This window comes from Trichosurus vulpecula, chromosome 7, assembly GCF_011100635.1.
Source record: "Trichosurus vulpecula isolate mTriVul1 chromosome 7, mTriVul1.pri, whole genome shotgun sequence".
NCBI classification, from domain to species: domain Eukaryota; kingdom Metazoa; phylum Chordata; class Mammalia; order Diprotodontia; family Phalangeridae; genus Trichosurus; species Trichosurus vulpecula.
This window is the reverse complement of record NC_050579.1, coordinates 260,640,394-260,654,222: the sequence shown is the minus strand read 5'-3', so window position 1 is coordinate 260,654,222 and position 13,829 is coordinate 260,640,394. Positions and strand designations below refer to the sequence as shown.

Sequence of the window (13,829 nt, the reverse complement as noted above, 5' to 3'; positions counted from 1 at the left end):
ATCTTAGGTCTGCGCTTGTTTGTCTTTGCTCTTCAAGAGGACCGCGACATCGGGAAGGTGATGCCATGACCTGCAAGTGGATTGGATTTAAGTGAGGCAGGGCTGTGTAAAGTCAGCAGCCTCACTTTCTCCTCCTCAGCCTTCTGGGCCCAGTGGCAAGATGTAGATCAGGACGACTAGGTGACAACGTGGATAGAGCCCAGGGCTAGGAAATCAGGAAGACGCATTTTCCTGACTTCAAATCTGGCCTCAGACGTTTACTAGATGTGTGACCCTGGGCAAGTCCGGTCTTCAGTAGGGATGGAGCGAAGCACTTATAAAGAGCGGGGTAAACTCTGTATGAGGGCTAGTAATTGGACCCAAAATCCTGGAGGAGGACTAATACTAGGTAGCTGGCTTGAAGTGGAAGTCGGTTTTTATCCATACATAGATTTAACAGATTGCTTCCTCTGGGAGCACTACATAAGTCCTCCATATCAGAAGTTCAAAACCTAGGCTCAGTGCCCATGGAGCCGCCTGAGGAAGGAGTAAGGAAAGCAACAGGTGGCTCTGTGATGCCTGAAGTCCTGAAGCCAAGTTACTCAGTAGGTATTCAAGAAAGGAAGGTGGTATCGGCAGATTTGGGAGGAGAAAGAGAATCCCAGTCGTTTTAAGTTTGTTGTTACCTCACTGATGCCATAGTCTCTGAGTATTTCCCTTCCACTGGAAACTCAGAGGGATTATGGAGAAATCTAAGAAGAGCCTCTCATTGAAAGAAAGAAGATGCTTTGACCATTTCAATATCTGTCTTTTATAATCGTGTATTAGAAAGACCTCAGTGACCAACCTTCATCCCTCAGTAGCCTCTGAGTCTATTTTCAGGGCAGATATCGTTCTCTTCCTTATTTATTATGATTATCTGGCCAACTGTGCTAAGGAACTATTCACAAACAGGAGTTTTAAATTAAAGAGAGTTCACTTACTCAGAGTCCTTTAGCTTTTCTTTGTTCATTTTGTTTAGAGGAACTGGAGACTTTGGAGTGAAGACAATCATCTCATCGTCTTTACCCTTAAAGGAAACAACTTGGGGCAGAAAGTGAGTCTGTAGATAGTTAAAGATGGGAAGAGAAAGTGTCTTTAAGTTTTTAACTCAGTTATTTGATACAGTGGGTTAAAAGGAGGGGGCAACTCCTGATTTTCCTTCCCCTTTCCCCTTGCCATCCCATTTTTCTCAACTATGGCAAATGAAGTGAAGTCATAAGTAACTGTATTATCCAACTGATTACTCTTCCCTGGACAGCCCCCATTCCCAGTACCTCTGGTCAAGCATATGGAATTCATAGAAAGGAGAGACTACTAGCTAACCCAGGGCTGTCCGACCTTAGGTTTTTATTGAAACAATAGACAACATATTTTGATTTGCTGTTTTAGTGAGAGCTCTGCGGTAGCTCAGCTTTATTTACTAAAGCGTTTATGTAAATTTCTATGCTTGTAGGCGGGCGGCATAAATCGCACTGTGGGCCGCATTTTGGACAGTGCTGACCACAACATAGGGTCTTCAATAGACATGTAGTCAAGGCCCACTTTAACCTCTGTGGAGGAAGTGAGTATCTTCAAGAAAAGGAGAGACGATTGGGCGTGGCACAAAGTATTTTGAACCCATTGATGTTCCCCAGCTAAAACCCTATTATATACAGAATGTCACAGTGGCTTAGTTGTTATTTGTTAACAACAGAACTATGTCGGAAAACTGAGTTTCCAGGAAGGACCCAGCAAGCCACTTCTAACTTGTAGCATCTCTCCAGGTCTTGTCTACACCATGTCATCCAAACCTAGCCTTGATAAGAAACGAAGAATAGCTTCCCGGTCATCAGTCCAGTCTGCTCCAAGTTCTCGGACAGTGTCAATCCCAGAACCGGAGCCTCCCAAAGAGGAAACTCCCATAATGATGGGTACGTTTACGTATTTGGGAGGGCCATGTTGCATCTTTAGGAAAGAATATTGGTAAGAGAACTGGGGACTAGGGAGCATAAGAGACAACTACTTGGAGGTAGAATGTCTGAGTTTAGGGACAACAGCTGGGGAACGGGAACAAAGGCTTTTGGGTTTGAGGAAAAGCAAGATTGAAATGAAGGCCTGAACATTGGGTCCTGACTTCAGCAGAGTCCTAGACATACCAAATCCTTTCTGTGTACCTGCTTCTTGAGGAGCCTCCTTCTTGGAACCTCTGTCCCTTAGTTTTCCTATTATTGTGTTAAGAACTCACTAGCTGTATCTTCCTGTGGGGGATTCCAACTCCTCTATTCCTAGGCCCATCTTCCTCACTGAAGACAGCCTGGGATTTTTTTTTTCCTTTTCTCATTTTTTTCCATTTCTATCCTTGGTGGCAAAACAAATAGTGTTTCTTTTCTCCCATTAAACCTGTTACCATGGAAACTCAGCCTGCTTTGTTCACTGTCCCCTCCCCTTTCCTCCTCTCACCCCCCCTCCCCAATCATGAGATTTTGAGCGGCTTCTTTTTGTTCCACACTCTGCTACCTTCCCCCCCACCCCCACCTTGGCAGGGACATAGGGATGGGGCAGGAGGCAGCAGAGAAAGCCACACCATTAGCTTAGAGGAGAGAAGGGAAGGGAGATGGGGGCTGTCAGAGGTTACCTCCTGACTTCTTTCCTGGACCTGGGAGGCAGCAAATAGTGGCTACATCACTGAATTTGGAGTTCCTAGAGAAGACTTGCAGGTGCTAAAATGCAGCTGGTTTTGTGAGGATGTGAGCCAGTGTGGCCATGGCAGTGGGCTAAGCCCAGATGAGTATTTCGTCTTAGGGTTAGGGACTTAAAATATATAAGAATATCACTAGCATTCTCATTCTGTTTGCTTAAATGAAAGCAGTTTAAAGTGTCCCAGGTCCCTGGGGTTCACAATTTCAGGAATAAATAAAGCTGGAGCCCTTAAATGAAGGGAGCAGTCAGAGATATAGTCCTTTCTCAGGAGTCTTTAGGAATAAATCTGCTAGGGAGATATAGGAAGGGGGAGCGGGAGTTAGACTGAAGGTATCCTCAGCTACCAGGTATGAAAGGATAGGTCCTCCAAAGCAGTCCTAGAACTGACCGAGTTTCCCTAGCCTCCCTAGATCTGGAGGGGCCCAGCCTAGTTTACAGAACAAAGGGTAAAACTCTCTTCTTTTACTTCTCTTCTCATTGACTCCCTTCCTTCCATGTGGAATTTCAGTTCCTTTTTGAGGGAGGTTCTCTCTCCCTCCCATCTTTCTCCATCCCAGTTCTACATCATTCTTTCTGTAATACAGTACTGACTCTCATGGGTTACATTACTTAATCGCAAATCTTAACATCAGCTGCCTAGTGCAGCTTGTCAAGTCATTTTCAACAGCCTGGAAAGCAATTTCCTCTCCAGTTGAAAACTTTCTGACCCTTCCTTGCCTTTGGACAGGTAGTTTATGCCTCTGCCCAGTGGGAGAGAGAGAGAGAGGAGAGAGAGGGAGAGGGAGAGAAAGAGTGAGTGAGTTTGTGTGTGTTTGGGGAGCAGGTACTTAATAAGCTTCGTTTGGTTTTCCTCTGTGAGGAACAATCAAAAGAGAAAAAAATATAACCAAGAGGGAGTAGATATGAGTGAGATGGGATTGGGTGCTAAGTACTTGGGGGTTTTGGAGCAGAAATGATTCCTAAGGCAGGACTTCAGGGGCCCATGGAACTAGGCTCGTGGATTAATGGAGGGTGAAAAGCTGGATGCCTGGAGCTCCAGTGTTAATTGGGAAATAGAAGAAGAGGATGTCCGCTCATGCTTCCTTGGTTTTCCTCAGGCACGAGTATTGATGACCAGGAAGAAATGGTAGAAGAAGACCTATTTGAGGGAATGGTAGATGTGGTAAGTTGAAGAACCCCACTGAATTCAACATTCCTCCATCCATCTGAGGAAATAGAAGGATTGCAACAAGTGTTACCTGTTAGGAACCTTTTTTATTTATTAAATGTTCACCAGTCTGTCTTTTTAAGAATCTTTTAGTCTAACCTCAGCTGTTCTCCCTTCCTTGGGTTGGCTCTCATATCTCCCCAGCTGGGTTATGCTTAGGGGTGCCCCAGGCGAAAGCCAGATGATATCCTTGACTGACTTCCAGCTCTATTTCCAACTGATAATGTCTCAACACCAGGAATTGGGTAATTTAAGTTTATCACCTCTCTGTCAGGAGGTAAGTGGGATGTTTCATCTTCAGTCTTTTGGACTCCTGGTCTATCACTGCAACAAGAGCTCAAATGATATTTTTGTGCATGGCTGAGCAGTTTGAAACCTGCCGTTTGGAATTTGGACTAGGGAATGTTATTAAATACTGCTTGAAATGTGGAATTTTATGACTCTACCCCACGTCTAGAATTTCCTCTCTCAGTTAGCAGTGCCCACATTCATAGGACATAGGCATTTAACCTATTTCTGTCATGGCCATGGTTTATTGAAAATGTTAAATGCTCTTAATTGGAGCTCTCTGACTTCAACAATCTCTAAGAAATCCTCTTGCTTATCCTTCTGGTTTTCAGCTATGGCTGGGCGGTCCCTGAACCACACTCACCCAGTTGATGTGGAGAGGGAATAAGGGGAGAGGTCTGGGACCACAACACAGAGTATAAACAAGGGAAGGGGGAGGGGATTGGTCTTCCTTGACTGGGCTTACCAGTCCACTGGGATTTACAATAATTTCCAGGTATTTCATGTAAATTTTGTGATCCTGGTCACCACCAGACCTTCAGCTATAGCTATCCAGCACTCCTAGTCTCAAAACTAGCTGCCAAAAATTCCCACATAACAAATAGGAAATATTAATTTGATCCAAGTAGCTCTCTGGCTTCAAGTAGCTGCCCCATCTTCCCACAGCGTCATCCAGAGGTCCCTACCTCAAAGTCAATGGGAGTAAAAAGAGAATTCCAGATCTGTGTATTAGAAGACAGGCCTCATCCCTTCCTGGTTTCTAACCATTTTGTTTGCTTTATGGGAACTTCTGACCCCCTCATCTCCCCACAGAGATGAAACGAGATTCAAGAATGCTGGTTGTAAGATCAAGAGTTGAAAGGCCTGTGAAAAAATATTGAGTCCATATTGAATTCTCTCTAATCTCTCCCTTCTTAGTATCCACAAGTTCAGTTTGTTGAAACAATTGTGAACAACCTGGTAGTGGGGAATTCTAAGTAAGGAACAGCTATCCTCTGTTGATATTTCTTCTCCTTTTTTTGCATCAGGTAGACTAAGATCAAAACTGATCAAACTTCTTAATGTGACCTGAATATCCTAATTTCCTAGCTTGTTTTAAAAATTAGATTTTACAGTAATTTATAATTTATGCCTCCCAATGTACCTTCCCCATTGAACAAATTAAAAAATCTAAACCCTTTTTACAAACATGCATAGGTCAGCAAAATAAATTCCCACATTAGCCATATCCCAAAAATCGAATCTCTCTGCATTTTAAGTTCATCATCTTAGGGGGATGTTTCATCTTTGGTGTTTTGGACTCCTAGTCTATCACTGATTGATTGGAGTTCTAAAGTCTTTCAAAGTTGTTTTTCTCTATGTTATCATTGTATAAACTGTTCTCTCATTTCTACTCTCTTCACTGTATCAGTTTATAAAAATCTTCCAAGTTTCCTCTGAAAATATCCTTTTCATCATTTCTTATGGTACAGTAACATTCCATCACATTCATACTCAGGTTTTTTCATTCCTTCTTTCCTTACCACTCTTCTCTCCTCCCCTTTCTAAGGCTAGACAATTTTTAAAAAAAATTTTACTTTTTCCCCCAATTACATGTTAAAACAATTTGTAACATTAAAAAAAAAAGTTTTGAGTTCCAAAGTCTATCCCTTTTCCCCTCCTTCCTTCTTTTCTCCCTTCCCTGAGACAATAAGCAATCCGATATAGGTCATACATGCGCAATCATGTAAAACATTTTCACATTATTCATTTTAGTCTAGAAGACTCTAACAAAAAAAGAAAGTGAAAAATAGTATGCTTTAGTCTGTATTCACACAACATCATTTCTTTCTCTGGAGGTGAATAGCATTTGTCATCATGAGCCTTTTGGGGTCATCTTGGATCATTGCATTGCTGAGGATAGCTAAATCATTCAGAGTTCTTCATTGTATTGCTGTTGTTGTGTACAATGTTCTCCTGGTTCTGCTCATTTCACTTTTTAACAGTTCATGTGAGTCTTCCCAAGGCTTTTCTGAAATCATCCTGCTGCTCATTTCTTATAGCACAATAATATTACATCACAATCATATACCACAGCTTGTTCGGCCATTCTCCAATCCAGGGCATCTCCCAGATTTCCAGTTTTCTAAGGTTAGACAATTTAAAAATTGTATTCTGAACAACTGAGGAGATTAACAAAGAGAACTACTGTATACCTGTTACTTCCAAATGATATCACAATTTAGACCCACCTTATCACTTCCAGGAACTGCAAAGTAGACACTCAATAGCACAAAACTGACTGATTTTCATATGATATTTTAAAATTGGTAAAGCATTTTATGTTTACATTTATATTATCATTTAAGCCTCACACTCATTCTGTGAGGTAGGTAGTTGATGTATTATTTCATTTTATAGCCTAAGAAAGGAAGGAAATAAGCATATATTAGCACTTACTATATGCCAGTCACTGTGCTAAAAGCTGGGGATACAAAGAAAGGAAACAGACTCTGCTGTCAAGGAGCTTACAGTTTAATGGGAAGGGACAGGATAACATTGAGTTCAATGTGCTCTACCTCCCATTTTGCTTCTTTTCATGGATAGCAGGGTTTTTTAGCCTTTTTTGGTATCATGGACCCCTTTGGCCATCTGGTGGAGCTTGTGGACCCTTTTATTAGAAAAAGACTCACCAAAATCTCCGTATAGATGCCTTGTAGGGTGAGTTTGTGGACACCCATTTAAGAATACCTGGTCTGTAGTGCTTTATAAACTAGACTTTTTTTTTTTTGCAACATTTAACTGTGGTCTGTATTATTCTTTGGCATCATCCTATTTGTTTCTCCCCTTGTTTTCCCTACCCTTCATACTGCCATTTTCCCAGAATCCTCTGGTGAGGGAGGGAAAAGGAAAAAGACAGTCCCTACCCTCAAAGAGCTCAGTCTAATGAGAAGAGACAGGATAATATTAAGTCAAGGTGCTAGTGTTCCCCTCAGTATGATTAATTCCTGCTACCCATTATGAGAGCTTCCCCCTCCATACTTTCAAGAAACAAATACTTTATTCTTTAAATTATATTTTAAAAATGTAAAATATGAAAAAACACATTAAAAATTTTTTACATTCATTTTAAAATTTTGAGTTCCAAAATTCTCTCCCTCTCTCCAGTCCTCCCCTACCCATTGAGAAGGCAAGCCATGTGATACCCATTTATACATGGGAAACCATGCAAAACATATTTCAACATCATCCGTGTTGCAAACAAAAGCAAGAAAAAAAGCAGAAAAAAGAAATAAATGCTAATCCGCTCAGAGTATGAAAGCCTTTTTATTTTATCATCTAGGTAGACAGTCTAGAGCACATTTCCCCTATTTTAGCTGTCTCTTTTATAAAGAGTTGCCTATTATAACTTTTGGTGGCTAGGTGACTCAGTGGAGAGAGTGATGGGCCTAGGGTCAGGAACACGAGTTCAAATTTGACCTCAGACACTTACTGGCTGTCTGACCCTAGGGAAGTCACTTAGTTTCCTCATGTGTAAAGTGGGGCTAATAATTGGCTGTGAAAGGAGAGAGATGTGGTGAGGAGCAAACCCCAAACTGCTCTATAAAATGATGACTATTATTAGGTTGAATTTTTGTATCTATAGACATAAACGGAAAATCTCTGGAGGATGTTGTGTCAAGTCTTCCTCTTGTTCCAGTTTTGTCTTTACTCTTATAGAAGGAAAGTAATTTATTGTCTATCCTAAACATCGCCTGCTTCACAATTGCTTTCAAAGACTTGAAATCTGCTTTTTCTTTATTTTTTTTTCAACCCAAATCCATGTAGTCCCCTTGGTCTCTATAGCACAAACTTTCCCAGCCCATTTGTGGGTTGGCCTTAGGTCTCTTTGTCCCTCTCCTTTGACAGAAGACGTTCTTCCGATGCCGAATGGTGTTGACAGGCCTAGCAGAGGCTACGTGGACAGAGGAGCATGATCAGATCCTGGACCAGTTTATACAGGACCCTGGAGAGCCCATCCTCACGATTTTCATCGACTCCTGTGCAGGGCTTAAGCTAGAACTGGGGATACCCATTCAGGTGCCTCCTAGAATTATAGGCTATTAGAGCCAGAGGGGACTTCAGAATCAGCTGGCCCAAGCCCCATGTTTATAGATGAAGAAACTGAGGCCCAGAGAGGGGTGCTGGCTTGCCTCAATCAGCTGCCCTCAGGATCTTCACTTACCTTTCTTCTTTATTACTCCATGACCGTAGCTCAGTGCCCCTCTCTGCCTTATTTCATTTCATCCACTCAGAGTTGCAGTCATAAGCCTTCATCGATGATTATTAATGATCATATGAAAAATGGTTGTATGGAGAATGGAAAGGGGTGAAGACCTGGGTTTGCATCCTAGTCACTGACGCTTGCTAGCTCCACCACCCTGCAAAAGTAATTTAATATTTTAAAGCCTCAGTTTCCTCATTTGTAAAATAGGGATAATAATGTTTGTACTATCCCCACCTCACAGAGTTACCAGGAAAGGTATTTCGGATATATTAAAATACTATATAGTAACACTATTAAATGTTATTATATACAAATATTTCTTCTTCTGTTATACAGCCACCACATTGTCTCTGGTTCTTTCTTTTTTTTTTTTTTCCTATTCTCTCTTTAGCTGAAGATCTTCCCGTCTAAAACTACTCTACCACCCATCTCTTCTCTATGAATTCTGGAAATTTGGCCTAATCCCTTAGTCCAGGGGTGGGGAACCTGTGGCCTTGAGGCCACTTGTGGCCCTCTAGGTCCTCAAGTGCAGCCCTTTGACTGAATCCAAGTTGGATGTGCACTTGAGGACCTGGAGAGACACATGTGGCCTTGAGGCTGAGGGTTCCCCACCCTTGCCTTAGTCCCATCCTGAAAATTCCAGTAGGACAGTAGTAGGTCCCACATGTGCAGGCTGTTAGCTGGTGACGCGGTGATGTGGGTCATGTGTGGGGGCCGGGCTCTAACCTGCTCCTTCCTCCTCCCGCAGAATCAGAACCAGATCATGTACTTCATTCGACAGTCGCCTGTTCCCATCACCGCTGCGAACTTCGAGATGACAGTGCAGTTTGGGACAGTTCGAGGTTCCTACATCCCAGCTCTGCTTCGTCTGCTCAATGGCATCTATGCCCCACAGATTTTTAGCAACTCCACCTGGCCAGAGAGTATCCGAAACCACTTCTCCTCTCACCTTCACAAGTTCTTGGCCTGCTTGACAGGTGAGGGGGCGGGGGGTGGGGAGAAGTGGAGGTGCCCAAATACTTGGATTACTCTTCTTGTCAACATTGGAAGTAGCTTCCTTGTCTGTGAAACGGGGATAGTGCCATTAGCACGGTGGACTGCCTCGGACTTCTGTAAACCCTAAAGAGTTGCCTGCATGAAGGTGACTTAATATCGTGAATGGGGTAAGGAGAACAGCTGCCTTGGGTTTAGTTTGGAGTAGAGCACAGAAGACATCCCCTGTCCTAGCTGCTTTCCGCCATTGCAAATGCCTTCTTTTGTTGGCTGTCCCCTGAGACGGAGCCAGGTGACTCAGTGGATAGAATGCTGGACCTGGCGTCAGGAGGACCTGAATTCAAATCCAGCCTCAGACACTTAATAGCTGTGTGACCCTGGGCAAGTCACTTCACCCTGTTTGCCTCAGTTTTCCTTTTCTGTAAAAGTGACCTGGAGAAGATGACAAGCCACTCCAATATCTTTGCCAAGAAAACCCCAAATGAGGTCACAAAGAGTCAGACACAACTGAAAATGACTGAAGCGCAGCAAAAACCTGTAAATTGGACACAGAGTATATGTCTGGGTCAGGGAGAATAGAAGGCACTAATGCAATTCTTTGACTTTATCCCATGAGGAAAAACATTACTAGTCATTCTTCTGAAGCTTCTCTCCCCCCAGGCCTCCTCACCTTGCTGTCCCTGTAGTAGAATTTCAAAATATGCTCACTGGAGGTCTTAACTTCTCATGCTTTTTAATGTAATAATAATTTGCATCTAGCCGCCTTCTCTTTTCCCCAACCTCCAATGTGAGATGGGAACTGAGGCCCATCCTCTGAACCTCTGTAATCACTCCTCAGATACTCGGTATAAGCTGGAGGGACACACTGTCCTTTACATCCCCATGGAAGCTTTAAACATGAATCCAGAAGTAGTAGTGAAGGACAAGGAGCTGGTGCAGCGATTAGAGAGTAAGTCACTACTTCATTCAACTGCTGTGTGTGGACACCAAGAAGCCCAAGAAATGGGAAAGGACAGAAATTTGGGGTGGTTGTTGACAAGGGAGTGTAAAGAGGAGAGTGAGGGCCGTATTTGGGGGGAGTTTGGGGATGCCGTTAGGGAGGATCTAGGTGGTGGAGTGGATAGAATGCCCAACCTAGGGAGAGTTCAAATCCAGCCTCAGACATTTAATAGCTGTGTGACCCTGGGCAAGTCACTTAACCCTGTTTGTCTCAGTTCCCTCATCTGTAAAATGGTGGAGGAAATGGCAAACTACTCCAGTATCTTTGCTGAGAAAATCCTAAATGGTGTCGTGAAGAGTCAGATGGCACTGAAATGACTGAGATTAGGGAGGAAGAGAAAGGTGGTAGAAATAGGGAAGAGGCTGAGTGGAGGCCACTGGTGCCGCTCCCCCCACTTACAGCATGCTCTCTCCTTTAGCTTCCATGGTGCACTGGACCCGACAGATAAAGGAGGTGCTCAGTGCCCAGGAGGCGGTAGACACTGGTGAAAACTTGGGCCCGCTGGAAGAAATCGAGTTCTGGCTCAACCGGTGCATGGACTTGTCTGGAATCAGTAAACAGCTGGTCAAGAAAGGAGTAAAGCACATAGAGTCCATCCTACGTCTCGCCAAGTCTACTTACTTGAGTCCTTTTCTGAAGCTGGCCCGACAGATCCAGGTTTGGGAATAGGTCAGAGTGAATGGGGGTCGGACCTTCAGAAGGCAGTGGCAGAACACGGGGAGTGGGACATCCTGCGGGAGTGGAGTTAATAGAGTCTGAAGAGAGTACGCCACAGTTCAGCAGCATGGATTCAGCTCAATGAAATGCTCATTTATTAAGTACCTACTATGTGCACAGTGCTGGACTTGGGGATACACTGGGGGATGCAAAGAAAAAAATGAGCTCACCTTCAGGAAGCATATGTTATACTGAGGAATGTAACATGTACACAAACCAACCTAGGCTATGGAGAATTAAGGACATAGCACCAACAAGGAAGGTTTGGTGAAGAAGATGGTGTCTAACCAGGGGTGGGGAACCTTCAGCCTCAAGGCTACACATGACCCTCTAGGTCCTCCAGTGCAGCCCTTTGACTGCATGCGAACTTCCAGAACAAATCGCTTTAATAAAAAGATTTGTTCTATAGAAGTTGGACTTAGTCAAAGGGCCGCACCCAAGGACTACACGTAGCCTTGAGGCCTTAAGTCCCCCACCCCACCAAGCCAAGCCATGAATGAGGACAGACACTGAGAAGCAAAGATGGATTCCAGATGCAAGGGTCAGCCCATGTGAATTTGTGGAGAGATGGAATGTTCAGTTTGGGACTAGCTAGTCTGGTCTGATAGGAACGTAGAAATACGAGAAATGGATTAATATGAAACAAGGCTGGAAAGATAGGTTGGGGTAATTCCAAGTTCAGGAGTTTTTCTCTTTTATTCTAGAGGCATTAGGGAGCTACTGAAGGGTTTTGAGCAGGGTGTCGACATGGTTAGACCTGTGCCTTAGGGAGGTGACTTCAGCAGCTGTGGGTTGGATGAATTGATTTCAGAGGGGAAAGGCTGGAAGCAGGGGACTGTTAGAAGGCTGTTCACCACAGACCAGATGAGAGAAGTTGAGAATCTGATCTAGGAGGGTGTCTGTGCAGAAGGACCCAAGGTATTGAAAGAAGTGAGAGATTTTGTGGAGGTAGAATCATAGGAAGGAGTTTGAAGGATGGGTTAGACCTGAACGTGATTTTTGTCATTGGAGAAATAACTCATAGACTGGGAGGACTTGAAAGTGATAATGAGAGAGAAAGAGGGAATGATTGACTCCCTCCTAGAAGGGAATGATATAAAGATACAAGTATTATCTAATCTATATCAAATTGCTTGCCTTCTCAATGAGGAAGGTGTGGAAGGAGGGAGGGAGAGAATTTGAAACTCAACATTTTAAAAAATGAATGTTAAAAATTTTTAATTGTAATTGGAAAAAAATTTTAAAAAATTTTAAAAGAAGACATCATTGGTAAAGGACACAAATAGAGAAGGAGAAGGACCTCATTTCCTCAGAGACAGAAATAAAAGAGGATAAGATGGGTGAAAATGTAGAGCAGTTTTGAGATGTGGAGTAGGACAGAAGAAGGAGCTCCCAGAAGAGACTCTCTATCTTCTCAGTGTGACGATTGGCTCCTTGGTGACCGCCCAAGGGCTGTTAGCCTACAAACGGGTAGGCTTCAGACTCTTCTAGGGAGCAGCTGCAACAGCACAAATATAGCTTTGATCAACCCCTCACTAGCCGGGTCTGAAATTAATCTAGGGGATGAAATTGAATATTTCTCAAAATTTTTAATCTATTCTCTGTACCTAGCTCAGAATTTCTACCCTTTCTGTGGCTTCTATTTTCCCAGCTCACTGGAAATGGGAATGGCCCTTCATAGATTCAGACTGAGTATCCTGTGGTTATATAGTTTTTTTAAAAAAAAATTTTACATTTTTATTTTGTTTTTACATCATATTCATTTCTGGCTATTGCACTCTCATCCTGACTTGTAACAAAGACAAACTAATTGAGCAGAACCATTTGACTCATCAATTTTGTTTGACAATGTGAATTTGTTTTCTGAAACAGATGGCTTGTTTCTATCTTCACTTTGCCCTGTCTGGGTAGTTTTCATTTCTTTTTTGTAAATATAGTGTCTAGACTTTTTTTTTGTTATGGTTTCCAAAGTTCAATGAGTCTTAAATTATCTCTCCTTGATTTGTTTTGTAGGCCAGTTTGTTGATATATCAGGTATCTTTCAACTTTTGGTTTTGTTCTGATATTTCTTGCTGTCTCATGGGATCATTGATTTTTGTCTGGTTTATTTTAGCTTTTGATTTACCACATTCTGTTCTAAGGTACTTGTTCTCTTTCTACTTCTTTCCTCCAATGCTTTTAATTTCATTTTTTAAAAAAAATTACTTGGTTCATTTCTTCTAGGTAATCCTTGAGAAAAACTTTTTTTTCCCTTAGAGTCACTGTTTGCAGTTATTATAAAATTATTCTCTCCTTCTTTTGGGGCAGTCTTTAGGTCTATAATAATTTTTTAAAATGCTGGTTGATTTTTTAAAATTTAGTTTTACTTGTTTCTCTAGCTTTAGTTACTAAACTGAAGCTTTGTGCCAAGACCAGGATCTGCCTCCTGTGTGTTGGCCCTGTTGGATGTCTCCCTGGATCTGCTGGGTTCCTGTGCTCACCTTCATATCCCACGATCAGGCACACCTTGTGATTTGTGCTTCAGCTTGATGGCCCTTCAGGGCCCTCTGTAGTGTCCCAGGACAGAGTACTGGCTCATACTGGTCTGATCACTGTCACACCTCCATTGTCTCTGAGGCTCCCCAGGGCTCCAGGGTCCTCGCCCTGGGGCTTTCTCAGAGGCTCCTGCAGTTAAGGTG

At 42.8% G+C, this 13,829-nt stretch overlaps 1 protein-coding gene across 1 annotated transcript in view; it reads left to right on the top strand.

Moving 5' to 3' along the window:
• Positions 1-1,798: 1,798 nt before the first annotated feature.
• DNAH2 (dynein axonemal heavy chain 2) overlaps positions 1,799-13,829 on the top strand; it is a 119,798-nt gene continuing 107,767 nt past the window's right edge. The window contains exons 1-6 of the mRNA XM_036768396.1: positions 1,799-1,931; positions 3,798-3,862; positions 8,084-8,254; positions 9,190-9,418; positions 10,273-10,383; positions 10,853-11,091. Of these exons, the coding sequence (XP_036624291.1) occupies positions 1,799-1,931; positions 3,798-3,862; positions 8,084-8,254; positions 9,190-9,418; positions 10,273-10,383; positions 10,853-11,091 (948 nt within the window). The remainder of the gene's footprint in view (positions 1,932-3,797; positions 3,863-8,083; positions 8,255-9,189; positions 9,419-10,272; positions 10,384-10,852; positions 11,092-13,829) is intronic.